At 38.2% G+C, this 27510-nt stretch overlaps 2 protein-coding genes across 12 annotated transcripts in view; one reads left to right on the top strand and one right to left on the bottom strand.

Moving 5' to 3' along the window:
• The window catches only part of CENPP (centromere protein P), a 255157-nt gene that overhangs the window by 112089 nt on the left and 115558 nt on the right, over nt 1-27510 (top strand). For 2 of the 10 annotated variants that reach the window (XR_002342147.2, XR_014839459.1), the window contains exon 6: nt 15286-15394. The gene's annotated coding sequence lies outside the window, so the exon portion shown is untranslated. 10 annotated transcript variants of the gene reach the window in all.
• ASPN (asporin) lies at nt 56-27314 on the bottom strand. Of its 2 annotated transcripts, XM_005662248.4 has the most exons (9): nt 27101-27314; nt 19399-19479; nt 18104-18376; nt 16055-16167; nt 11929-12142; nt 10487-10597; nt 5277-5370; nt 4741-4879; nt 56-1518 (listed from the first exon to the last, which is right to left on the bottom strand). In XM_005662248.4, exons 3-9 carry the CDS (start codon nt 18345-18347, stop codon nt 1321-1323), a joined length of 1113 nt encoding a protein of 370 aa, XP_005662305.1. In that variant the 5' UTR covers nt 18348-18376; nt 19399-19479; nt 27101-27314; the 3' UTR covers nt 56-1320.

A 27510-nucleotide genomic window follows, 5' to 3' on the forward strand; every position in this document is an offset into this window, starting at 1 on the left:
AAATAGTTTGTGTTCCTGGGTGGGGGAAGAAAAATTAAACCAAAGCACAAAAATATTTTATTTCAAACCAATATTTTAATGTTTTCCTTATTTTCTAGCTTTACTCATGTTGAACAACAACAAAAAATATATAAGAACTCTTTTTACACAGAGCTTTTAGTTTCTGTGTGTTCTGTTCAATGCTGTGCCTATTTAATTAGGCAGATGTGTTTTTCAGAGTTATCCAGTCTGTGCGTACCTAAGAAGACAGTTTGGTGTAGAATTGATAGTATCCAGTCTCTTCCAACCAAGATCCTACAAAGGGACATCTTGAAAATATTCCTTAGCATTGAGGTGAAAGTGTTATACAACCTAATAATTGACATACTGTTAAAAGCTTATAATAACTGTGATAATAAAAAGTGTGAGTTACAGATTTTATATAAACAGTTCATTTCTATAGAGGTTTTATAATCAGATAATAATAATTAAAAAGAAAAGCATGTGCTACAACTTGAAAAAGAGCTATTATGAATAGCATTTGTTGAGTTGGTAATAAACACTAAAGATTTTACTATAAGGAGTTTTAAACATGAAGACAGTCAGGCTCTAAGACATAAGAATTTGAATAAGATTATAGTAAATCAACATTATTAGAAATATTACAGTAATTAAAGTTATAAAGACAGAATAAGAATAGTATACTGTACTCTTTAACTGTTCTTGCCAATTTTCTTTTTCTAATAGCAAATGAAAGAGCACAAATTTTGCTAAGTCGAGCATTTCATTTACAGTACAGTTCTTTTTAAAATGCACTTGAGGAGATCCCACTGTGGCACAGTGGGTTAAGAATCTGACTGCAGTGGTTTGGTTCACTGCAGAGGTGTGGGTTCAATCCCTGGCCTGGTGTAATGGGTTAAAGCTGCGGCATAGGTCACAGCTATGGCTCGGATTCAATCCCTGACCCAGGAGCTTCCATATGCCACGAGTATGGCCATAAAAAGAAAAAAAAAAAAATGCATTTGATAACAAAGTGTTAAATACTGAATATCTTAATTTTTTTGTTACTGAGAAAGAATGTTCAAGCATGAGACTTACGCAAAATCATATATTTGTAAAAGGAAACTGCAACAGATGCTTGTTTCTCTTAATCCTGATGTATCAATCGTTTTTGCAAAATTCTGTTGAAATTTTTTGTCGTACGGTAAATCAATGTCCTTACCACATGGGAATAGATTATTGCTTATATGTATAATACCACCATTATTAATAGAGTTCAAGTATTCCAAATGTAACAATTTTTGAATTTTATGTTAAATGGATATCACTAATTACTAATTATTACTTTCTGAAGTTTCCAAGCTGAACACTCATTCTGCCCAAAACACAACGGAATGTTGCAGGTTGTACTTCCCAGTACTTCACCGGGTTGTTGAATAAACTTATTGCACTGTATAAAGACTTCTTCATCTTTGGCACTGTTGGGCAGAAGTCATTCACTCCCACTTTCGTAATTGAATTAGAATGAAGGAAGATTATCTGTTGTGGGGGAAAGAATGGATTAAAAATACACAATCAATGTAAAGAGAAGATATTCTGTTTATAGTCAGCATTTGTACATGTGTTTATCTCTTTATTTTACACTGATTTGTATTTCACTTAAAATATATTTCCTCGTTTATGCCTGTTAAATACTTATTACAAGGACTCAGGCTCCTTTTTTTATACACAAAGTGCTCTGTGTGTGAAGTGTGGTAAAGGACTTACTTATGCCAAAGCTCAGAGCATCCTGCCCACACATGTGGTCAGCATATTCCACTCTGCACTGTTTCTCTCTGTCTTTCTGTCTGTCTCTTGATAGATGGATAGGTGGATAGATGGATGGATGGATGGATGGATGGATGGATGGATGGACAGATAGATGAATAAGTGTGAGTGTCCATATATATAGTTACTTCAGGGCCATGTTTACAATAATGTATTTTTAAAATATTAGAATTGAGCAGAAGAATGAAATTTAAAGCTCTAAGAATTAGACGTGCAATATGGATGTGAAGAATTATTAGCGAGCATTTTCTACGATCAAAGAGATAAGAATAGAGCTTCTTTTTTGTAAGTTTTATAGAAAAATATATCTCTCAACAAATTAAATACATATCTGTTCTACAGCATCAATAGTTGAATCTTTATTTGCACCAGTGGACAAAATAATTTTATAGGCTGTGTGATATGGCCTATCAAATTATTACTCAGAAAGAATTGATAATATAGGGCGTCTTCATTTCCTTTAACAGCTGTTTAAATTCCTTCTTTGGTCTTTCTTGGCAACTGAGATTTCTGGGACGTAAAAACAGTCTTCTTAACTGACAGCATTTTGGCATGTAAACAAGAAGGAGCTTTTTGCTGGCAAGGCTAAGATACCAGTTCTGGCTGTTGTTACCTGTAGATTCTGCCTTGGTGAGATTGATCTGAGCTGGTCATGAGAAGTGTAGACTTTGCTGAAACCCCTAAGTTTCGTGTTGGAGTCCCTGCTACCCTCTATTTATCTTGGGGTATTGTGACAGATACTTTATATGGTTTCCTGGCAGTTCAGTAGCAGAGCACAAGGTAGGTTACCACACACAGCATTGACCTCATTGAGAAGAGAACAGCTAGACATGGGTATGCTTGCTCTGTGGACATTTGTCGAGTTGTATCCTGATGACTTGTGATCTTCTATGTTTGTGTTATAATTCTGTTCGTTTTTTTAAATGCTAGCAATAGTATATGTAGATTTAAGGTACCCAAAACTGAGATCAGCATGCGGAGTAAAGTACTCAAAGATGGGACAGCTTAAGGGAGGAAAGACTCAGGCCATGCTCACTGGTTACCTGGCATTTCAATGCAGCATTTGACTGGGATAAGGGGGTGGTCTGAAGGTTTGGGAGTGGAATATGCACACTGTGGTATGTGGAATGATTGGCCAGTGGTGACCTGCCATATAGCATGGAGAACTCTATCCAATATTTTGCAATAATCTATATGAGAAAAGAATCTCAAAGAGAATGGATGTGTGTACACGTATACCTTTGTTGTACAGCAGAATCACTTTGTTGTATAGCAGAAATTGTCCAAACATTGTAAATCAACTATACTTCAAAAAAAATCTTTTTAAAAAATAAATAAAAGGAAAGAAATTTAAATTTAAATTTAAAAAATAAATGCAGCATTTGAAAAAAATAAAAGTAAAAGTAATCTTGAAATGACCATCCATTTTGATGACTTCTATCTCAAAGTCTTCTATTTGTGAAGTGAACAAAACTTGTTTAAAGAAAAATCAGAAATAAATCTAGAAGCAAGTGGCTCAAGGCCCAGTTTTATTCTCAAGATGTTTTTCCTTGGAAGATGAAGACATTGTATATCAAGGAAAACACCTGTGAAAAATGGAATAAGGTGAAATGAGATTAAGTAGGGATTCTTAATTTGAGGTCCATAGGTAGGAATCAGAGAGATCTGTGAACCTCCTAAAATTACGTGAAAAATACTGTCTTCGTTTTTGCTCTTGGGAGTATCTGAAGCTTTATCAGATTCTTCAACAACTCTGTGGTCCCTCCCAGCTAGTCAAGAGTTGCCAGATTAGTAGGAAAAGTTTTCTAATAGTGAAAAACAAGAAATGTGAGTCTGCAGTGCTCCAAATACTGACTTTTGATTCTATATTCTGGCCTGAGATTTTTATTTTTTTAAATTTTTAAAATTTTACTTATTTTTTTTCAAACTTCCGTTTTTATCTAAAATATAAAAGTATAAAATTAGGAAGTCAAGTATAAAGTCTGTAAATGTTGGTAAAATGGGTTTTTTTGTTGTTGTTGTTGTTGTTGGAAAATTTGATTTCTTTTTCTCCATTATTTTTTTTTCTGCTGTACAGCATGGTAACCCATACATGTATACATTCTTTTTGCTCACATTATCCTGCTCCATCACCAGTGACTAGACATAGTTTCCAGTGCTACACAGCAGGGTCCCATTGCTACTCCATTCCAAGTAGTCTGCATCTGTTAACCAGAAGCTCCCCATCCACCCCACTCCCTCCCCCTCCCTCTTGGCAACCACAAGTCTATTCTCCAAGTCCATGAGTTTCTTTTCTGTGGAAAGGTTCATTTGTGCCATATATTAGATTCCAGTTATAAGTGATATCATGTGGTATTTGTCTTTCTCTTTCTGACTGACTTTACTCAGTATGAGAGTCTCTGGTTCCATCCATGTTGGTGCATGTGGCATTATTTTGTTCTTTTTTATGGCTGAGTAGTATGTGGTATAATTAAACAATGGCCTGAGATTTTTTAAAAGCATAAATGCTTCTGATCTAGCACCACATTGATTGTGAAATACCTGGGACTTCATCCACATACTCTGCCCTCCTGAGTGAAAGAATGAATGAAAAGACATAAAATCCTACTTGATTATTTTCTCCTGACCATTCCTGCCTTTACAGAGGCACTGCTACCCCAGAAACCTGAAATGAGCTATGTTTGTGCCTTTGCCACAACGGTAGGAGAAACCGAGGGATAGGAATGGGTACCTGAGCATTTTAGCTGAGGTCGCAATAGAAACTGGTCTTCTAACACACTTCCATTATTGCATAAAACACTTCAGGCAACCAAGAGGGTTATTAGGTGTGAGTTAACCCTTGCTACTTGCTTGGTCTTTGCTTTAGATACTAATATGCTTCATAAAAACAAAGAAAAGTACTAATATCTACAAAACACAAGTAGAATATTTTACCTGTAGGTATTTCAACTCTTGCAGTCCTGAAGGGATTTTTTTTAGTTTATTGTTTTCCAAGTGTATTTCTCTCACTCGTGGTATGTTAGCAAGACTTCCATTTTCGATATCTGTGATTCTGTTGTTTCCTAGACCTAGCCTAAAAATGATATAAAATGCATCAACTCTTAAGAAGATAGTAGTGTGTTACAATTAGCTGAAAATACCACAACAGAGTTAGAAATATTTGTTTATGTGTTCAGAGAAATGTGTTTCATGGTTTCCTTTTATATAACTTATTTCAGGATGTAATAGCCTTCTCCTCCATGGTCAGAAAAGTCTTTATCTAACCTATAGTCAACAAAAGGGACATTGAAAAGTATCCTTTTTCTCATTCCGTTTGGTGTCCCTCTTCCATTACCGAGACAAAATGAGAACAGTTCCCCTGGTTCTCCCTTAATCTTGATTAGATCCCTGTACACATTCTCAAAGAAGTTTCATTAATATCTTTATCATAAGGATTACTACTTCCAAGTTAGGATTTGGGGCATATTTACCTTTGCAGTTCTTTGTATCGTTTAAAATCCTCCAGTTCCACAGTTGAAATTTTATTATAATCTAAATGTAGCTCCAACAAAGTTGAAGGTAGTTCTAGTGATAAGAGATATGTATGTTAGATCAGGTTAAGATGAAGCTCTGTTGATTATATATTTACTTGTTAAGTTTCACATTATAGACTTAGGCAGTTTTTAGGGATCTGCCGTTTTTTTAAACTTTTTATTATAGAAAGTTTCAAACATACATGAAAATAGAAACTAGTATTATGAGACACCATGCTGTTGCCCAGCTTCAACAATTATCTCTGTTGTCCTAATCTTTTTTTTTTAATTTAATTTTATTTATTTATTTTTTTGTCTTTTTGCCATTTCTTGGGCCGCTCCCGCGGCATATGGAGGCTCCCAGGCTAGGGGTCTAATCAGAGCAGTAGCCACCAGCCTACGCTAGAGCCACCGCAACGCGGGGTCCAAGCCACGTCTGCCAGCTACACCACAGCTCAGGGCAACGCCAGATCCTTAACCCACTGAGCAAGGCCAGGGACCGAACCCGCAACCTCATGGTTCCTAGTCGAGTTCATTAACCACTGCGCCATGACGGGAACTCCTCTGTTGTTCTAATCTTGTTTCACCTACCCCAGTAGTTACTTATTATTGACTTATTATTGATTTGTTTTTATTTATTCATTTATTTTTTGTTGGAATGTTTAAAATCAAATTTCAGACATAATTTCATTTCCTCTGTAAAAACTTCACCATACATCTCTAACCCTTAAGGTCATTTTTTTTTTTTGTTAATATAACCATCATGTGGGTATCACATCTAACAAAATTGTGAACAACTCTTCACTATAATATTCTAAGCGATGTAATTGTTTTACAGTTGATTTGTTCAGGTCAGGGTCCAAATAAAGTTTACAGAATAGATTTGGGTCTTATATCTCTTAAAATCTCTTCTTCTATTACACACTCCCATCTTTTTCTCCTTCTACCTACTGACTTGTTTCAGATATTAATTTGATATGCTCGTTTGTAGATTGGGCTGGTTGATGGCTTCCTCATGATATAGTTTATCATGGCCCTCTAGCCTCCTTATATCTTATGACTGGGTAGTTAGAGCTAGAGACCAGATTAGATTCATTGAATCACTCTTTGATCTGATGGTCTTAGCTCTCATTCATTGATTACTGCTACCTAGGTTTATTATTTCCTTAAGAATGGGAAAATGGTGATTTTCTGATTTTGACATTCTTTATGCATTTATTAGGTGGTAGTCTTCTCTAAAGAATTTTCCTTCTTTAATTATTTAGTTACTTTATAATACAGTTTTTATAGAAAAAGCAGCATAAATGCTTGATTTTTTTTCAACTGACGAATTAGTACATTGCTCAAGGGTGACTAATGAATTTTTTTATTACAAGCACATTGACTTTCACCCCATTTGATATGTCTGATCCTCTGCAGTACTTATTCTTTTTAATAAGCAATAATAGTTTCTGCAGAAATTAAGAGAAGCATCTGCAGCATACCTGGCACATGTCAGATATCCTGTGAAAGTTTGCATCTTCTCACACCTGGGTGTTATGACCCAAGCCCTCCCTAGATTAACTGAAGCTGGAATGACAGAGACTAACCAGAAAATTCAGTCAGATCTCATTGTATTAATCCTACACATAGGGTATTATTTTTTAATCAAGTGTTCCTGTTAGCTAGGTAGGAAAAGCATTCTTTTTTTCAACTCTTGCTACAATATTTCCTTACTTTTTTAGTAGTAAAGACTTTTGAAGGTAATTGAGGAATCCTTATGAATATCAGTACTCATCATGCCTGAATTTATGTTGATTTCAGAATGTACTTTGAATTTTAAAAATGAGTCAAGTAGAGAGCAGGAAAAATAATTCTAAACTAAGAATGTTGGAGTTCCCCTCATGGTGCAGTAGAAGTGAATCTGGCTAGGAACCATGAGGTTGCAGGTTTGATCCCTGGCCTTGCTCAGTGGGTTAAGATCTGTCATTGCCATGAGCTGTGGTATAGGCCGGCAGCTGTAGCTCCAGTTAGACCCCTAGCCTGGGAACCTCCATATGCCTCAGGTGCAGCCCTAAAAAGCAAAACAAACAAACAAACTGAGAATGTTCAAATTTCTTGAATACTGATCAGTTGAGCTTAATTGTATTTATAGAATGACTGTGGAGTTCCCGTCGTGGTGCAGTGGTTAACGAATCCGACTAGGAACCATGAGGTTGCGGGTTCGGTCCCTGCCTTGCTCAGTGGGTTAATGATCCGGCGTTGCCGTGAGCTGTGATGTAGGTTGCAGACGAGGCTCGGATCCCACGTTGCTGTGGCTCTGGCGTAGGCCAGTAGCTACAGCTCCGATTCAACCCCTAGCCTGGGAACCTCCATATGCCGCGGGAGCGGCCCAAGAAATAGCAACAAAAAAAGACAAAAAAAAAAAAAAGAATGACTGTATACTCACTTCAATATATAAAAGAAAATGTTGTCTTCAAAGACCTTGAATACTAATTGAGCAAATCAATCATATATACAAAAATCACTAGAAAAATATAGACTGTGCCAGCTTATTGCTATATGCTATATAGCAAGTCAAAGAAAACTTGAGTCAGGAAAACTTGGATGAGGGTTTGTAGAATGTAAGGGGACTGTTCTGTCATATGGATTTAAATAGAAGCTGAAAGACTGCCAGCACACAGAGTGTACTTTCATACAGATATTTCTGTTCCTACCCTTTCTTCAAACAGGTCTCTCCTCCCCTTCATACAGTATTATTGCATGACAGAATTTTCCAAATGACTAGGAAGGAAAACATTTTTTCGCCCTCCTTATGTTAACTCGTCAGGTCTGGTATGAACCCTTTGAATTTCTGCCTAATTCATCCTATCACAGTGGGTAGTGAACATTGAGACAGCCTTAACATTTGAGCAGATAAGTCATAAAAGCAAAAAAACCCTGGCTTTTGAATGTTATAGGGATCTTGAGAGAGTAGTTATGTAAACTGAGAAATTTGATTCTAATTTAAATTTCTAAGGACACAAAGTACTCCTTTAGGCTTTGGAAGAATCTTGAGAACTTCATGAGGAGTGCAACTTTCTCTTTAAGATAAACTTTGAAACTTCAAGTACTGCGGATGTTTTGTAGCATAAGAAGCTGCTGGTATAAACATACAGAGCAGTGATAGGCCTCTAAGTCACAGCTCTGGGGTAGCACTAGTTACCTTCCCTTACCCTGTCCGGACCTCTTCCTGTTCCTCCTTTCTGTATCAGGTTCCACCATATGAATGGGATTTTATTTAACTTGTTAGGTAGAGTATGTATTGTTTTTGTTGTTGTTCTAAAGATTAGAAGGCAAATATAACATTTTAGGTTTCTTCTAGAAAAACACCTACCTCCTGGAAAACTAAATTAAGATGTTTTTTAATTATAGTTCTGAATTAAGCTGATTTTTCCTATATTAAAAAATTTGTCTGCAGTTCCTGCTGTTGTGCAGTGGGATAAGAATCCCAGCTCAAGTCGTTGCAGATGTGGGTTCAATCCCCGGCCTGGTGCAGTGGGTTAAAGAATTGGGCATTGCCACAGCTGTGTCACTGATTGTAGCTGCTGCTGTTCTGGGAACTTCTGTATACTATGGGTGCGGCTATTAAAAAAAAAATTGTCTTTCCACTTTTACTTTAGATGATTTTTCTCCTACATGAAAGATTGGTTAATAGTAGTAGCTTTGCTTGATTAATAATAGCTTTACTATCTTTTAAATTATCAGCTTATGTTTGTTTTGTTAATCTGGATCAGCTGAGTAGTAGAAAAGGGGTTATGATGAAATAGAAGAAAAGAGATTGTTGCTGCTTTTACTATGGATACTGAAAGACAGGGCTGTTTGAAAGGAAAATATGTTATTAATCATGGTGTTATTTTTGATCCAGGTAGTTAGCATAGGAGAGAAAGAGACCTTGTCAGGGAGGAGGACTCTGAACCTAAGTTCAAAGAAAGGCAAATCCTATCTAGTTAATCATCAGACTGGGAGCTTGGAAGCAATGTTAAAAAACTGCTCCAGTGGCAAACTTAAGAAGCATTTTAGGAGTTCCTGTCGTGGCGCAGTGGTTAACGAATCCGACTAGGAACCATGAGGTTGCGGGTTCGGTCCCTGCCCATGCTCAGTGGGTTAATGATCCGGCGTTGCCGTGAGCTGCGGTGTAGGTTGCAGACGCGGCTTGGATCCCGCGTTGCTGTGGCTTTGGCGTAGGCCAGTGGCTACAGCTCCGATTAGACCCCTAGCCTGGGAACCTCCATATGCCGTGGGAGCGGCCCAAGAAATAGCAAAAAGACAAAAAAAAAAAGAAGCATTTTACTTTGAGGCACTAGCTTCAGGTCATGTGTAGTGTAAAGAGCGAGGTACTCCTGGTATTGGTTATGTTATGAGTGGGCTTTTTACCTTGTGCCCGACATTGTCTTCACATTCTTCTGTGCATTCGCACATTAATCACAGCACCCCGTGGAAAAAAATGGGATGTAGAGCGCCTTGCCCAGAGTGTACACCCATCCCTGCCAGAGCCAGGATCCATCTCTAGCTCTCTGCATCTTCCTCTGCTTTATTCTCTACAGAATTCTTACCTTTAACAGACACTTCACAGAATGACAAGTGTAGATGAGTAAATGTCAGGAAGGAGACAGAAAATAAAAAGTTGATTGATTCTTAATGTTTGTTTTCACTGGGGAAGAAAGATTCTGGTTTCATACTGACCAAAAGAAAAAAAAAAAAGGCACTGGAGAACCTCTTGTGGCTCAGTGGGTTAAGAACCTGGCATAGTGCCCATGAGGATATGGGTTCAATCCCTGGCCTTGCTCAGTGGGTTAAGGATCTGGCATTACCATAAGCTGCAGCATAGGTTGTAGATGCAGCTTGGATCCAGTGCTGCTTGCTATGGCATAGGCCTGCAGCCACAGCTTCAATTTGACCTCTAGCCCAAGAACTTCCATATGCTGTAGGTGCAGCAATAAACAGAAAGAAAGAAAACAAAACAGAAACACTATATGTGGCTCTTTGTGTACATGAGAAGATACTACATTTCATACTACACTGACCAGATATACTGATTAAAAGGATTCTAGTTGCAGTGTAGTTTTGACAATGAGTACAGTTTACAACATTATATTTAATGATAATTTTTAAATGACAATTAAGAAAAATACTGTATAAATACAAACCTTTAGGAATTGAGGTCAGTTTTGCTTCTGCAATTCTGATATGGAACACTGTTACCCCTTCAAATGCCCCTGGTTCAATCCCATTGTTATCAAGAGGGTTTGCACTCATTTCTGTTGGGGGGAATTACATAATTTAGCATAATATGTTGTATATGAAGGAAACTCACAATACAGAGTTGCATGTCTCAAGAAAATTCTAAGTGCGAACTTTATTGTTCAGACTCTTCTTCACTCAATATATGTTTCTTTGTCTGTCTACTCTCTGTCAGTCTCAGAAAAAGACTGTTTTGTATTACATAGACTGACATATATAACAACTTCACTCTTGCTTTAAATTATTAAGTCCCTAACTTCCTTATCACTCTTTTCCACCCATCAGCATAATCAAGGTTTTGTTATCGTAATATCACACTAGGAAAAAAGACCATCCTTCATATAATTCAAAATCTTTGTTTTTTTTCCAGTGTACATTTATTTATTTGTTACCTAAACTTTTAGAATTACAAGCCAATTAGAAATTATTTATGTCACAGAAATGTAACTGAGGAAGTACCAGAGAGTGAAGCTCTTTGGTAAGTGCCAGGCACTTGGTTGAATTGAATAAGTAAATAAAATGTATGAGAATATTGGTTAGGATTTTCAAATTGATATTGTAAGGGGAGATGGCATGTTATACCATGGCAGTTAGAGGTAAAATAGTATAGAACCTAAACTATACAATAAAAAATGTCGAAGTTCCCATAGTGGCGCAGTGGTTAACGAATCCGACTAGGAACCCTGAGGTTGCGGGTTCGGTCCCTGCCCTTGCTCAGTGGGTTGAGGATCCGGCGTTGCCATGAGCTGTAGTGTAGGTTGCAGACACGGCTCGGATCCCGCGTTGCTGTGGCTCTGGCCTAGGCCGGTGGCTTCAGCTCTGATTAGACCCCTAGCCTGGGAACCTCCATATGCCGAGGGAGCAGCCCAAGAAATAGCAAAAAAAAAAAAAAAAAAAAAAAAAGACAAAAAAAAATAATAAAAATAAAAAATGTCTTATCACGGTAATTTTAAAGTGTAGAGTAAAAAAGTTATATGTACATTCCAAGTAATATCTGAATTAATTTTGTAGGATGTATTTGAGTAGTTTGTACAATATATTAAAAATGCTACCTTTAAGTTAAATAAAATCTGTTGATTTTAAGCAACTAGAGTGCAGTCAGAAAACAGAAACCGCCTTAGGTGTCTCAGAGGGGATTCTTGAGAGTGCATGAGTGTGTTTCTATTACAAAAGGCATATTTCTTTAAGTGCTATAAATTTAATTGATTTATGAATAGCTTGTGCATGTAAGCCTTATTAGATTCAGAAAATTAATTTTGGAAATTATCAGTCTTAAATTTGTTGAAGATCTCTACATCAGCATGTTGCTTATAATTTCAAAAGGTCCTATTTATTTGCAAAAACTTACCTAGAACATGTAAAGCATTCATTCCTTTGAATGTCTCCTTTTGTATTTTCTTAACTTTATTTTCATGAATTCTGAGTTCTGCTAATGATTTGGGAAGATTAAGTGGTATTTCACTTAGTTGATTGTGGGACAGATAAAGCCTTCGCAACTTCTTTGTGGTTAGAAATGCCTTTGGGTGAATCTTTGTTAACTTGTTGTTGTTCAGAATCAAAGCCTAGATAAAGAAAAAGTCATACCATAACAGGAAGTGGATTTGATTTACCAATAATTCTACAGTGATTAGTCACTCATGAAAATCAATGCAAATTGTGTTATTCATATACTTTATTAACACATAAATCATTCTCCAGCCTAGTCTAAAAAAAAAAATTGCTAATAAGTTGGAACAGTACAAAGCTTTAACAGTTGGTGTCATGCCTTTGGTTTGTCTTTGACATGTGGTTCAGGCTACCCTCTCCCATTTCTCTTCATGGAAATAATGGATGGTATTATCTTTCTCTTATCTTAAAATCTGTTCACTCTACAAAATTAAGCTCAGTACACACCAAAAACATTTTTGCATGATTTTATCTACTGTTAAAACCTCACTCTGCCTTATTTCCTAACATTTACCATTTTCCCCAGAATAGAGTCTTATAGGAATAAACTCTGCAAAGTGCCCTCAGCATTCTGGCATATTTTAGGTACTGGGGAGGTGGTAGTGAGTTCTGAGGAATGACCTAATCCCTTCTCAGATCTGTGGCTATTTCTCAGTGCAGTGTGACACTACCCTTCAGAGGAGACACAACCCGAGAGAGTTAAAAAGTGTTTGTAGCTGCCTGCATCTGTGTTCCCTACAGCCAGGGCCTCTGTGACATGTCCAGGGTTCTGGCTATAGCTGTCTAGGTCTGCTGGGAGGTGGAAACTTCAGAACCAAAACTGGGAAAGCCCTTGGTAATGAAGGCTTGCTAGTCATCCAAATAACTATTTTCAGAACCTGCCAGGTATTGCAGAAAGAATTTTCAATGTTTCCCAAGGGTGATGGCCTAGCATTCCTAGGACTTTTTACCCCTCTCTGCTAATCTGGATCCTCTCTTTCAGGGAGAAGTGCTAGGTTCTCTCCTTTTATGAGTTTGTCCCAAGTTCCTTTCTATAACAATCTTTCCATTGTTTCCAGACTGACTTAATTTGCCTTTCTGGCATCATTCATGTTGTTTCACAGAAAAAAAAAAAAAAATAGAAATATGCTAACACTTCCTTTATTGTTGTGTTTACTAGCCTCACTGCAGGCCCTTTTCTTACCCTGCTTTCAGACATAGCACTTCTCTTAACAATTTCAACCGAGAGGTTAAGCCTAGAAGAAGAATTTAAACTGCATTTTGTTACCAACCGGTAAAATATTACCCCTTTCTGTGTGCTACCAATTTAGAATTTGTTTTCTTTTCCTTTGGTTATATTGAAAATATGAGGGGACAAGAGAGGTTTCACAAGTTGGCAAATCCCCACTCAACCCCATGAGGTAAATTTAGCCAGAATTATCTGTCTCCTCTTAGCGATGAGGAAATCTGCACCGTGGAGAGAAAGGACTTGTCTCCTCCGCACCCCCGCCCCTCTGCCCTCCGTACTCTTGTGAGCACTTCCTGGGGGCTGCCACTGTGAGGAACCCCAAAGGGAATATGTGCCTCAGTTAGATGCAACCATCATGAATGCGGTTTTGTTTTTTCCCTCTGGTTAAGACATGCAGTTGTCAGAGATGTATAAAAGGACAAAATAGTGTCTGCAGTTAAGCAATGCTTTCAATGTTGGCTTTGGAAATTCCAAAAGTAGTGGTCACAGAGCCCTAAACAATGTGGTACATGTAAGGACAGAGGATGAGAAAAGTATAGTCTTTCAGAGGTAGGACAGTAAGTCTTCATGACGAGTGTGCCTGTAATAACTGCCTAGAGATGAACTGGGGAGTGTGTGTGTGTGTAATGATCTCAATCATTTCCTAATGCTGGTTGTCCTTTCTGTAAGAGCCAGAGTGCCAAACCAGCAGCTAAAACATAGTACAGAGAATTTATAGAATATATTAAAGTTTTGATTTTCTTCAAAGACAAGCACTATATCAGATGATACTATAATTAAATAAATGTTTTCATGTATACACTATGCTCACAATTCAAGTATAAAGTGTGTGCTTTAAAAGGTGCTTTACATTCATACATTGGCCAGTCTGGAAGCAGTATGATGGTGGCAATAGTAGTTAACAGTTGGACTCTGAGCACCTTATATGCATTCACTAGTCTAAGTAACCATTTTGAATTCCATGCTATTATTACACCTCTCGTACAGCTGAAGAAGGTCAGGCTTAGAGAAGTAAAGACACTTTGCCAATGCCTCTACTTCTGTTAGGACCAAAATTTCAGCCCAGGACTCACTAACTTCAGAAAACTCACTTCCAACACAATGCCATATAAAAATTGACTGAAGGAAAATTAAGCAGGCCTAAGACAGCACCTCACACCTTTTAGATTCTCATTTCTTAATAAATAACAAGAGTGCATGTGGACTAAGTCTCTGTAACATTCCTAAAATGTAATAAAATTATATGACAAATTGAAAATTATCCATGATTTCGGTATCAAATATGACATTAACTATTCTTGTGGTTATATAGCTAAATATAGGTTGAAGAAATGGTAGAAGCATTCGTAGGCTATATTTCCAACTTCTGTGGGTGGAATAATGGCCTTGCCATTCTCTTAAAAGTTTCTATGATCTGAAGTTAGTGGGGTGGACTGTATGGATCCTTGGTGTAGAATCTGTTGTGCTCTTTCTGATGGTCTTAATATTTAAGTGAGGCCTCAGTTCTGAGGTAAATGTGTGCTCTTCCGTTTGTTTTTGTTTTTTCGTTTTAACATGGAAGCTTTATTATGTATGGAGCCTTATTACCAAATCTACATGGTGCGTTTGAGAGGGAAGGAACAGTCAAGGCTCCATGAGCCCAGCCTCCTGGCAGTGCAGGAAAGAGTTTGGCTTTGCAGGGAGCATGACCTGGGCGCCCTCTGGGCTCTGCTCCTTGCCAGACAGCCTTGGCAGGAGAATTGAGCAAGAGAGCTTAAGTATAAAGCACCCTGGGTGGTGCAGAGAACATAATCATCCAGCTGCCAAAGAGGCACAAGTTTCATAATAGGACACGGTTGTCCCCTTTTTCTGCCTGGGGGATGCTTCGGCAGGGTTTCTGCAGGTGGGGTAGCCTCAAGCCTCTCAGATATAGGAAGAGAATAAGCCTGCTTGGTAACAGCAAGAGACTGCTGTTGTCATGATGTTTCTCTGCCTTTTCCTTCTATGCTGTCACTGCCTTTTGCATGAGAGGTTTGCATTTCGTCTCTCCAGCACAGCATGAGAATGTGGAGAAATGGCCTGGAAAAGCGGTGCTGCCTTCCACCACAGCCTAATGCAGAAAAGAGGACATCCCACTCTAACACCACTCGGAGGGAAAAAGGTGATACCTACGGCTGTGGCGCTGTGGAATCAGGCTCTCCCCCAAACACAATATCAGTTGAAAGTAGAAATTTTATCTGCTAAAATCTATAAGCTTAAACTGTTAAATAGAGAAATGAGAATCTTTTAAACCTTAGAAAATTAAAATATTAATGAATATAGTAAGGAAAAGTTCTTTTTCATCTTTAGAGGTCTAGAAAAGAAAAGCCATACAAGTATATTTAGTCAATTGCGTTTATGGCATGTGCTGCTGTTAGAGTTTTGTGGTGTCTTAAAATAAGTCAGTGGGTTTGGGTACCACTTTTCTTACATTGTACGCTGTAGATAATCATAGTCTCATTATTTTAGTATATAGTAACGAGATTACCTAAATAGATCACAAGCAAATCTAAAGACCATTTACTTCAATTCGTAGCTCACTTCCTTTTACCTAGCTATTGTTCAGTAAACATCAGTTGAATTAAATTATTAATATATAATTATAAATTATTAGATCTATAATTTTTCATTAACTAGAACACTGCTGAATAACAGGGATTTTGTCATTCATCACACACAGAAAAGGAAGACTTGTTTATGCAAATTATCAATACAAGTAGTCATTTTAGCAATGTAGAGATTTTTCACTTAAATATTTAAAAATATGAACTTATAGTCTTACATAAAGTGAGGTGAGTCCTTTAAAATCATTTTCTTTGATTTCCTTAATTTTATTGTTTTGAAGGTCAACCATTCGAGTATCAAATGGAATGTTGCTTGGGACAGAGGACAAACCTGAGAAATAAACAAATGTGTTGCATATATGTTACAAGCTAAAGATGAGATTGCAGTTATGATAGAATATGCTTTTTAAAAAATTCATGGTTGTCATTAAGTAACAGATGACTTAACATGTAACCTATGACAAAAACATTGTTCTTTGGAAAGGCCTAAAGAGCTCATCAGGTAAGTTTATTTTTACAAGATGTCTAGCTGGGTCTAGCTATCACTCTTTAGTCTGCTGCAAGGTGACATTAAATGGAAATAAGTGCTAATATGACTGCAAGAAGGAGACCTAAGCTGAGAAAGATCTGCTGTTGCACTTTTGACTAAAGAATATTAATGTTTTTTGCAAATGTTCAGGCTGTTATAGTGCTAAATTGGAGCCTGTGTGTTTTGATCATTTGAAGAAGCATCAACATGTAGATAGTTGCACTTAGAAAATAGATAAATTAGGTTATTTTTATGTACCCTACCAAAAATTTTACAACCAGTTTCCTTTAATAGTGAGCTCCTTTAATTTGTTGTACATTATTGCTGTACAAAAATTTATTCATCCATAACATGTCATTAACATCTAGGCGTGCAGTATACCTTTACTGAATTCATCACTCAGAGCCTTAGTTCTTTTCCAGCCATGTACTCTAGTTTGATGGTACCTGGGCCCATCCATTAGTTACCATTTCTCTTTGCAGGTAGAATAGTAGCTTTCTTTTCTATCATCTCAGCAGCCACAGCTATCTTTTTGTGTACGGTCATAGTAAATATTAATTAATTATTTGAAGACTAAGTGTGTTTTTTCTCTCTTAAAGCGGCAGGAAATTACCAGGACCTCTGATAGTTATGCTTGACATGCATGGAGCCTTCTTGGTTTTCGCCAACATTTTATTTTTGAAATGTTTAAACATATGGAAAAGTGAAGAGAATTTTGTCATGAAAACTCATATTCTCATTCTCATCAACATTTTACTATTCTGTACTTACTGTCCATCTATCCATCTATCTTTTTATTTTTATTTATTTATGTATTTGTCCACACTTGTAGCTTATGAAAGTTCCCTGGCCAGGGATCGAACCCACACCACAGCAGCAACTCTAGTTTGCTACCGCACTAATAATGCCAGATCCTTAGCACACTGTGTCACAAGAGAACTCCATTTTTGTGTATTTTAAAGTGGGTTTCAGGCATTCCCATTGTGGCTCAGTGAGTTAAGAACCTGACAGAGTGTCCGTGAGAATGCAGGTTCAATCCCTGGCCTCATTCAGTGGGTTAAGGATCCAGTGTTGCCCTGGCTGTGGCGCAGGCCAGCAGCTATAGCTCTGATTCGACCCCTAACCTGGGAAATTCCATATGCCGCAGGAGCAGCTATAAAAAGAAAAAAGAAAGAAAGTGAGTTTCAGATATTGCTGTACTTTCAGTGGAGCCGTCCGTACTCCTGAAGAATAGTGTTATACTTGACAGGCCAAACTGAAGAATTTGATATTGAAATGTTGTGAATATTAACACCTCACTTGACAGCCCTTAGTAATTTCCTCTTTAAACTTTAAAATTGACAACTATTTTAAGAAATTTGACATAGGAATGAGGGGGGAGGAAGGGAGGGAGGAAGGAAGACGGAGAAAGAAGAGGCGGGGTAACTTGATGGGTCACCAAGATAGCAGCAGTTTTGTGAGGAGATAACTTTGGTTTTAGAAAATGAAGAGGAAGGTCTTATAGGAAGCTAGAGGTTCTGTAGACAGGACCCAATAGCAGACTTTGACAAACCTTTCCCTACCCTACACTTGATGAAGTCAGAAGCTCTGAAAAGAATTTCATTTCCTGAGGGAAAAAGAGTGATAAGAAAAATTCTTTTACAATCAGCTGATTTTTGAAATTTCAGTGAAGTCTTTCCCTATCCTTTAAATTTTGTCAGAACATTATTCTTCAAAACAAGTTGATGTGTGTTCTTACCTAGATCAGAACAGTGTACAACTCTCGAGTAGCATTGGCATCCAAACGGACATGTTGGAAACAGATCGAATGGGAAGAAGGGGTTAATTGGCTCTCTTGTTGGGAAAAGAGAGTTGTCGTCATCATCATCACCTTCTTCTTCCATGTCCTTCAGCATCATATTCTTTAGTGTCATGTATGAAGGGCGAAATAAGGGTTTGGCAGAGCACAAAGTCAAGAACAGTAGGAGCACATACTCCTTCATGTTGTCTTGTGTAGCGGGCCAATCTAGAACTAAGTAGACATGGAAGATCATGTTAAAGTTTAAATAGATACAATTCTGGAATTCCCGTTGTGGCTCGGCTCAGCAGAAATAAGCCCAACTAGTATCCATGAGGATGCAGGTTCGACCCCTGGCCTTGCTCATTGGGTTAAGGATCTGGCGTTGTTTTAAACTGTGATGTAGGTCACAGACATGACTCAGATCTGGCATTGCTTTGGCTGTGGTATATGCTGGCAGCTTTGACCCCTAGCCTGGGAACTTCCATGTGCTTCGGGTGTGGCCCTAATAAAGGGAAAAAAAAAATAGGTACAATTCCTGCATCTGTATATTTCTCAGAGCTGGCAAGAGTACAGTGAAATGCAATTCTTATTTGTTACTAGTGCAAGAGTAAGTTTTTTAAGTTTTGTAAAGCGATTCAGCATTGGAACTTTATAAGTATCTTTATTTTTCATCTAACAATTCTACTTTTTGGCATCTAGCCTCAGGAAACAAGTTTAATGTGCATAAAGATGTTCATCATAGAATTATATATAATAGAAAAAAAATTAAAGATAATACTAATGATTAAAGGGAAATACTGGACTAAGATAGGGTATATTTATTCCATGAAATACTTTAGAACCCACAAGGTGTTTGCAAAGATATTTAAAAGTATGATATACTGTTTTTTTAAATAAAAGAAAATACAAAAAAATCTATACATAGTATACTTAAAAACAAACACCAAAAACCTGACACAAATATTCCTAATTGATGATAATATCTGGTTAATAGACTCATGAATTACTTGTGTCTTTTTTTAAAAATTTCTATATTGAGCAGTAAACTACATTTATAGTTAGGAAACTAATAACTGTTCTTGTTTGTTTGTTTTTTCCTTTTTTAGGGTCATACTCACGTCTATGGAAGTTCCCAGGCTAGGGGTCGAATCAGAGCTATAGCTGCTGGCCTACATATGCCACAGCCACAGCCGCAAGATCCAAGCCGCATCTGTGACCTACAGAGCAGCTTATCAGCAATGCCAGATGCTTACCCTACTGAGTAGTGCCAGGGATCGAACCTGCGTCCTCATGGACTAGTTGGCTTCGTTACTGCTGAGCCACAATGGGAACTCCTAAGAAATGTTTTTAAAAACAAAACCAGGTTATCATACTCTGTATTCCTAAAATCCTTCCATTGCCTTAATATGTATGTTAAATAAATCCTTCATGTCCCCTTAGTACAACATCTGGAATTTTCTTTTTTTCTTTTTTTGTTTTTCCTAGGGCTGCACCCGTGGCATATGGAGGTTCCCAGACTAGGGGTCTTATCGCAGCTGTAGCCGCCGGCCTACGCCAGAGCCCACAGCAATGCCAGATCCGAGCCACATCTGCACCCTACACCACAGCTCACTGCAACGCCAGATCCTTAACCCACTGAGCAAGGCCAGGGGTCAAACCCGCAATCTCATGGTTCCTAGTTGGATTCGTCAACCATTGAGACACAATGGGAACTCCTGGAAATTTTCTTTAACTTCTCTCCCACCACCCTCCCCAGACTCACTCTCAGAGTTGATTACCTTTTCCACAGTGTTATTGGATTTCTTCCTTCCAGTCTGTTTCCATTGTCTAGTACCTGATCCAAAGCATCCGAGGTCCAACTAGTCTTTCTTACTCATCTTTCCATGAATTCTGTCTGTTTAGTTTTGGGAGAGGTAGGGAAGGTGCGGGGGTTGCGGGGGCGGTTGCTTTCAGTTTTCTGTGTATGTGTGTGTGTGTGTGTGTGTGTGTGTATTTTTAAGCCCAAAACTGGAATGTACTAGTGAGACCCTTTTGAAAGTAGGTTTGTTATCATCTGATGGTGGATATTTCCACAGATATGTTTTATCATGGTTTTTTAACCATCAATTATGAAACATATATTCTTTGTAATTTTCAAAAATAAAAAGCATTGTGATATCATCTAAGACAGACTCACACCTCTCTTCCCTTTGGGGCATGCAGTTGGCTGCACATAACACCTGTTAGTGAGGCTGTATCTTGGCAAGAGGGATTCCCCACCTAGCCAAGTCACCAGCAGTGCAGCTGGCCTGCTGTTCCTGAGCACCAGACGGCATCTTAGTCACAAAAGGCTTCCAGAGTCAGAATTGGTCAATCCTCAGGAAGACCTAGCCCCCTACCTCCCAAATCCGTGAATTATGCCAGCTTCTTACAATTTTCTAGAACCCAAAAGTCAACTTAATTTATTTATTTTTGCTTTTTAGTGTTGTACCCACAGCATATGGAAGTTCCCAGGCTAGAGGTTGAATCAGAGCTCCAGCTGCCGGCCTACACCACAGCCACAGCCACGCGGGATCCCAGCTACATCTGCAACCCACACCCTACACCACAGCTCATGGCAACGCCGGATCCTTAACCTATTGAGCAAGGCCAGGAATTGAACCCACTTCTCCATGGATATTATTGAGTTTTGTTTCCACTGAGCCACAACGGGAACTCCCAAAAATCAGCTTTAATGTCTCTCCACAGCCTGGCTTTTTCTGGACTTAAGAATCAGGAATGAATTGTTTAACTTAATTTAAATATTCATATATATTTCTATATCTCTTTTTAAATATATGTGTGTATCATTTAATCATCAGAGAAAGTTTTTAAAAATGCTGCTGTCATCAGTGGTTAACCTGATAATTAGCATTATTTAACTCTTAGAAATCTGTAGGGCAACATGAATATTTTGCCCACTGGGTGGCTGGACATCACCAGCCCAATACGTGAGGGTTTCCCTGTGATAACTCACACTCAGTTATGCTAGGAAAGGGGACATTACAGGACACAGGACAACAAAAGCTTTTTGTATTTTTATAACCTTATTCTGAATCCCACTTCAGAACCAGTTCAGAATCCCATCTCTTCACTGCCTTATGGAATTGTCAATTCAGAGTTTATTCTAAACACATCTCTCACATTAACCAGAAGGAATGGAGGAATAGGAGGAAAGAGCTTCAGTGGCTTCCCCAAGGCTAGTCTTTCTTACTCATCTTTCCACTGAGTTCTCTTTGTTTGACCGAATGGAACTAGAACTCATGTCAGCTCATGTGTCCCAATCCATTCTTTGCATCTTCTGCTGCAGCCCTCATGGGAACATTCTCTTTTATCTTCTTTTATCTAGTAGCCTCTATCATCTCTTCTTTTCCAGCCAGCCCACATGTTGCTATCTGGTAAACATCTGTACATAAAGGGGTGCACTCACATCTTTTGCAGGGTGGGAATGGGAGTGGTGGTATGGTCAGGTTTGTCTGGTACAGAGAGATATCATGCTGGCCACTCAAGGCCCAGTAGCTTCCATCAGCTAGCCTGGGGAGTCCTGACATGGGCACCTGGTTTTGGTCAATTAAACTTCATTTCCAGCGTCACTTTGGCACATCATTTCTCCTTCTTGGCTGCCTACCTAACTGCTTCATTGCGTTTCTCGACCTGTGCGGTTCCTGGCTCCTTAATGCTTGGTGTCCTGTCTTGCCTCAACTTCTAAAACTTTCATTCTCAAGCTAATTTAGCTCGTGATCCTTAGCTAAAGCTTTTCCCTGGTAACAATTTATTCTTTAGTGTTGTTTCGTCTTGCAGCTCCATCTTCTACTTCCATTGCAGCCCCTGACTTGGATTCTGGCAGAGATGTTATTGAAGTAGATGTCATTGGAGGTTCTAAGTCTGCCTTTCTTTAAAGTTGCTGAAGTTTTTCACTGGGCATTTACCAAGTTCCCACTGTGTACCAGGCACAGTGTTAAGGGGCAAAAATCTGTGAAATAGAACATGTTTGGATGCTTTCAATGGAGATGCCCCTCCCTGTCCACTTCTCTCATTTCTTTGCTCAGAAAACAAAGCTATAGCTCCTCATCCACTACTCTCAGATAAGTGTGGGATTGTTGTTAAAGTTAATACTTGAATGTCCGATGCACTCATAGGAAAACTGAAAAGTAAAGGTAGTAAATAGAACTAAACTGCAGGTGACCAGTGTCAAATGTGGCTCTAACATTTTAGAAGACTCTCCAGATGTGTAGTTCCCAGGCTCTGAAAATAAAGTTCTTCACCTTAAGTCTGCCTACTTACAGCCCTCAGTTTACTGTTGCAGGTCAATAGAAATAAAGACATTGATAAAAAACATACATACACAAAAAAAGATTGAAATAAAATATACAAACCTAACAAGAGGGATATTGGGATTATGAGTAAAGGATAATTTTCTTGTCTATCGCGTATTTTTTATTATTGTTTTGCATTTTAAATATTTATAAGAGCAATTTACAACAAAGTTATTTTTGCTCTATCCCCCCTTATACGTTTGCCTTTTCTTACCATTTCTTACCATTTCTGTAGCATTAGACAGTACTGAAAGGTTTCCTAGGTGCTGCTCCCTCAAAAGTCAACCAATAGTGCCTACCTTTCTTTTTTTCTTTTTTTTTTTGGCCACACCCTCGGCATGTGGAAGTTGTTGGGCCAAGGATCAAACAGGAGCCACAGCAGTGACAATACTTAACCACTAGGCCACCAGCGAACTCCAACAGTACCTACCTTTAAAATATTTGGAGCTGCAATTTCTTAAGGCCTAGCACCATTTACTGTGGTCCATGGGAGATAAAGAGTTTAGTATTTGTGAGTTGGTTGGTTGTAGAAACTAAGAGATAGGAGTTCCCATCGTGGCGCAGTGGTTAACGAATCCGACTAGGAACCATGAGGTTGCGGGTTCGATCCCTGGCCTTGCTCAGTGGGTTAAGAATCCGGCGTTGCCGCGAGCTGTGGTGTAGGTTGCAGACGCGGCTCAGATCCCTCGTTGCTGTGGCTCTAGCGTAGGCTGGTGGCTACGGCTCCGATTAGACCCCTAGCCTGGGAATCTCCATATGCCGCGGAAGCGGCCCAAGAAATAACAAAACAAAACAAAACAAAACAAAAAACAAAAAAAAAAAAAAAAAAAAGCAAAAGACCACTCTCAGAACTCTACAGTAGCAGTCTCCCCCATATGTTTAAAAAAAAAAAAAAAAAAAAAAAAAAAAAAAAAAAAAAGAAACTAAGAGATATATGGCCTATAGGTTCCCTGTCTAGACCAGAAAAACCTATCGAACACATAATATCCCAGAAATACAGATCTAAGAAAACCAAACAGCTTTAGAAATTGCGTATAACAACAGGAATATGGGAGAGATCCGAAGTGGCAAGGCAGGAACAGGACGCCATGGCTTTTCCTGTGGGCCTTTGCCCCTTCTGCAAACCCCATTTCCTGCTGCAGTCATGTTGCCCTGTGACCTGAAGTGGGATGCAGGTGAGGATGAAGAGGAGCAGAGTGGTCGAGGCAGACTTAGAGGGATACTGGTATGAGGAGCAGAGCCGAGAGGATGCGTCAGAGGCCGTTGCACAGGTGAAGGAGAAGGAAACCCAGCACTGGGGGACTTGTTCCTGATTCTCTCCATGTCCCTTCCCCAAAGGGCTGCTGATCAAGCCTATCTCTGGGGTCAGGAAGAGATTGCCTTAGATGTAATGGAGACTCTGGCCTGCTAGGTTAGGCAGTGGCTTGTCTGTAGTAGTTGGAAAGCTTTCCAGCTGCTTGCTAGTATGAGCAGCCACCTGTCACGCCTTCCTGTGCCCTTCCCTGGTGAGTAAGAGAGGAGACAAGCAGAAGCAGCACATGTCATTTCGTTGAAACTCCCTCCCAGCGTTGAAGATGCCTCCAGAACATTGTGAATCAGATGGCAAGTCTGTTCTCTATTTGGCTGACTCCAGTGAGAGGACTCAGGGAGCACACCTCCTCAAGAGGCATCCATTTCCACTGCTGTCCATCTGTGGCTGACAGGAAATTCTTTATATTGAGACCAAAAGTTCCTTCTGGCACATTGTTCTCTCTGTGCTACTTCTGTCTTCTGTTAGCCATATGAGTAATAATTGAGTCTTTGCATTGTCTTATCCTGGTTACTTGAAAGGAGAAGCTAGGAGAAACTTGATCCCATGAGAAATTCACCATTTATGCCCTTCATTTGAGATGACAAAGTCTTGATAAAATACAAGTGATTAGGGACTCTGAACCTTGCCCTGTTCTAGTTAAGCCATTTTTTATCAGAAAAATACTGGAATGTCCAGGAGGGAACACTATATAGCAATGTTTTTTCCCTGTTATTCAGGAAGAGTGAGAGAATATTGTTTCTTATTTAAGTGATATGACTTTTAGTTGTTTGTCTTACTTTAAAATTGTGAGTTTAGGAGTTCCTGTAGTGGCTCAGTGGTTAACAAATCCAACTAGGAACCATGAGGTTGAGGGTTCGATCCCTGGCCTTGCTCAGTGGGTTAACAATCCGGCATTGCCCTGAGCTGTGGTGTAGGTCACAGACGCGGCTCGGATCCCATGTTGCTGTGGCTCTGGCGTAGGCCGGTGGCTACAGCTCCGATTAGACCCCTAGCCTGGGAACCTCCATATGCCGTGGGAGCGGCCCTAGAAAAGGCAAAAAGACCAAAAAAAATTAAAAATAAATAATAAAATTGTGGGTTTATTAATATGGCTCAAGCTCTTAACTGATTAGTTTTGACAGTATGTAGCTTGTGTTATTTTTAAAAACTTTACAAATATTTATGTCTTATTCCTTGGAAAACTCAGTATTTCCCTGATTTAGACCAGTTTTGCCAGAGTTCCTTACTCATGGAAAGCTTTGAATTTTGGTTTCAAGTTTCTCTTGCTCTGAATATTTGAAATATTATTTCAGTGCTACTGCTGTTATTAATAAACCATGGCACTCCAGAGCCAGGAGGGGCTTTGAGACGTTGTTGCTGTGCGCTCTTTCAGAGCGGAAGAAGCCAAGGCTGGCCTTCACGCCCCTGCGTCGTCCTCCCTTCTGCTTGGCCTCGTCTAAATGGGTCTTATTCCCACAGTGACTTCCAGACAGTAACCAGACTCTCCTCAAGAGAGTTCAGGGCAAGAGGGCTGGCCAAGTTCTCAGGACTGGAAATGTGGCTGAGAAGTGTCTTTCTGAATTTGTATAAGGTCCTATTTTCCGCTTAAATATTCCACAAACTCAGAATGGAAAATTTGTCTAAGTGAAATGGTATTTCCTCTCAGACACTATTATTAGGAAAATAAGTCACTGTGCTTTTATATCCTATGCTTAAAGGTCCGCTTGGAACTTTTCTCCCTTGGCTGAAATATTCCTATCGATTCACTGGTACAGTAGTAGTTCAGTATGTAAATCTGATATGGCATGCTCTGTGTATTCACAAAAGGAATCCAGGTGTGATTAAGGCACAGCCTTGTAAGTGAACAAGTAAATTTAACATCCAAACATGCGTTTGGAAACCTATTCACAGTACTTGGTCATGGAAACTGACACTTTTAAAGACTATACTTTTCTTAAAGAAATAATTAACTTTACCTTGAAAGTATAAATAGCAGCTGAGGAAGAACTTGCTGGCTGCTTTTCCTTTAATATGTTTCGTTCATCAGTTTTTCAATATGTCTAGCATCCTAGCTGCTATGTTTAAAAAACAAGAAAACTCCTGCCTCTTCATTTTTCTAATGTTTCCTTTGCTTCCTTAAAACTTGTGCTTGTAAAGTGAATCTGTTTTGTCTCAAACCTCAGATCAGATATCTGAATATTCTTTTTTAAATTTTTTTATTTTTTATTATATTGATTTACTCTGTTGTGCCAATTTCTGCTGTACAGCAAAGTGACCCAATCTGAATATTCTTTTTTAATGTAGTGATTGTAACACAGCACTGCATACCCCTCCTCTTTCTGTTACTACCCTGTATTGCTAAATACTAAGAAAACATCAAGATGCTTTACATGTGTGTGGGCTTATGAATTTAAAAAAAAAAAAACAAAAAACTTGATTCTTGGTGGGATTTTTTAATTTTTAGAGAGATGTAGACCCCTCAGATTTCTCTGTGACTTAATCCTATACCATGTAGCTACTGTTTATGGCTGCCACACTTCTGAATAAATTAACAAGAAAGAATGCTGTGCTCTATTTAGCTTATGAGGGAGTAGAATATCAAATACATTGTTTAGTTTTTTTAAATCTAAGATTTAATTAAAAATTTACTTTAGGAGAGGACAGAGGAAATCTTTGTTTTAAATTCTGGCTGGATTTTGTAAAAAGAATCTTTTCATATTGGATATAGGGTTGGTTAAACTATTACTGATGAATATCCTTTCTTGGAGTTATATGGATTTACATTTTAACTGTCCAGTGCCATTTCATTCCGTAAGAATAAGCAAGACATTTATCAAGGAAAAATATAACTGTTAAGGTTTATCAGTAAAAACATTTGTATGACTCATATTTTAAAAATATCTCAGAAAATATCAGAGCTTCGCATTTTTACTCTTTTCACTTAATGTATTTGTGATATCCCCAAACTTTCTTACCATTAATTAGTTAAGGTAATATTATTTTCTTAAAAGAACGTATTCACAAGATGTTTGTTTAAATGATTTTCAAATCAAACATGTTAACTTTTATGGTAAAGCATAATGACAGGTTATCATTTAGCTATTTTAAAAAGGCACAATTATATTGAAAAAAAAATCCCTTATATATAAAACATAAAAGCTAGAGTAATTTTAGGTATGTATTTAAGTGCTAATTTTTAAGAAATTATACAGATAAACTTTAGACTTTATTATACGGTTTACAATCATTTATGTTAATAACATAAATGTCCCCTTAGTATTAACTAAAATAACTGTAACTAGTACATGAAAAAAAGACCTGAAAACATACCTTATAAGAAGAGAGTAAGTCCTCTTGAAAGTAGAATTTTCCACCATGTACTTACTACTTATCTACAATGTAAATGTTCTCAGGTACTATTTAAGAAGAAAAGATGAAAAGGTGTTACAGTTAAAAGAAAAACACCCTCTGCAGAGCCTGGTGTGGCTGCACCCTGGGTGACACTGGAATAAGCTGCTTCCACAGATTAGCCCATGTTAGTACTGAGAAGGGAGATTAAAACTTGTTACTGCTCATGTGTTTTCCATCACTGTTTGTATCCTAGCCAAGACTTCTAGCTAAGCTCTAGACGTCTACTGGAAGGTTCTGAAGAAAAAAAAGACGGTTTAATAATTCATGGCAACTGGCCATTGAAAGTGCATTCAAAGTCATTCAAGAAATACCTGATATGAAAAAATACT

The sequence above is a fragment of the Sus scrofa genome, chromosome 3 (genome assembly GCF_054392235.1).
Source record: "Sus scrofa isolate SSC_HxYL_T2T_F1_AM1 chromosome 3, Sscrofa_HxYL_maternal_Yorkshire_Landrace_v2.0, whole genome shotgun sequence".
NCBI lineage: Eukaryota > Metazoa > Chordata > Mammalia > Artiodactyla > Suidae > Sus > Sus scrofa.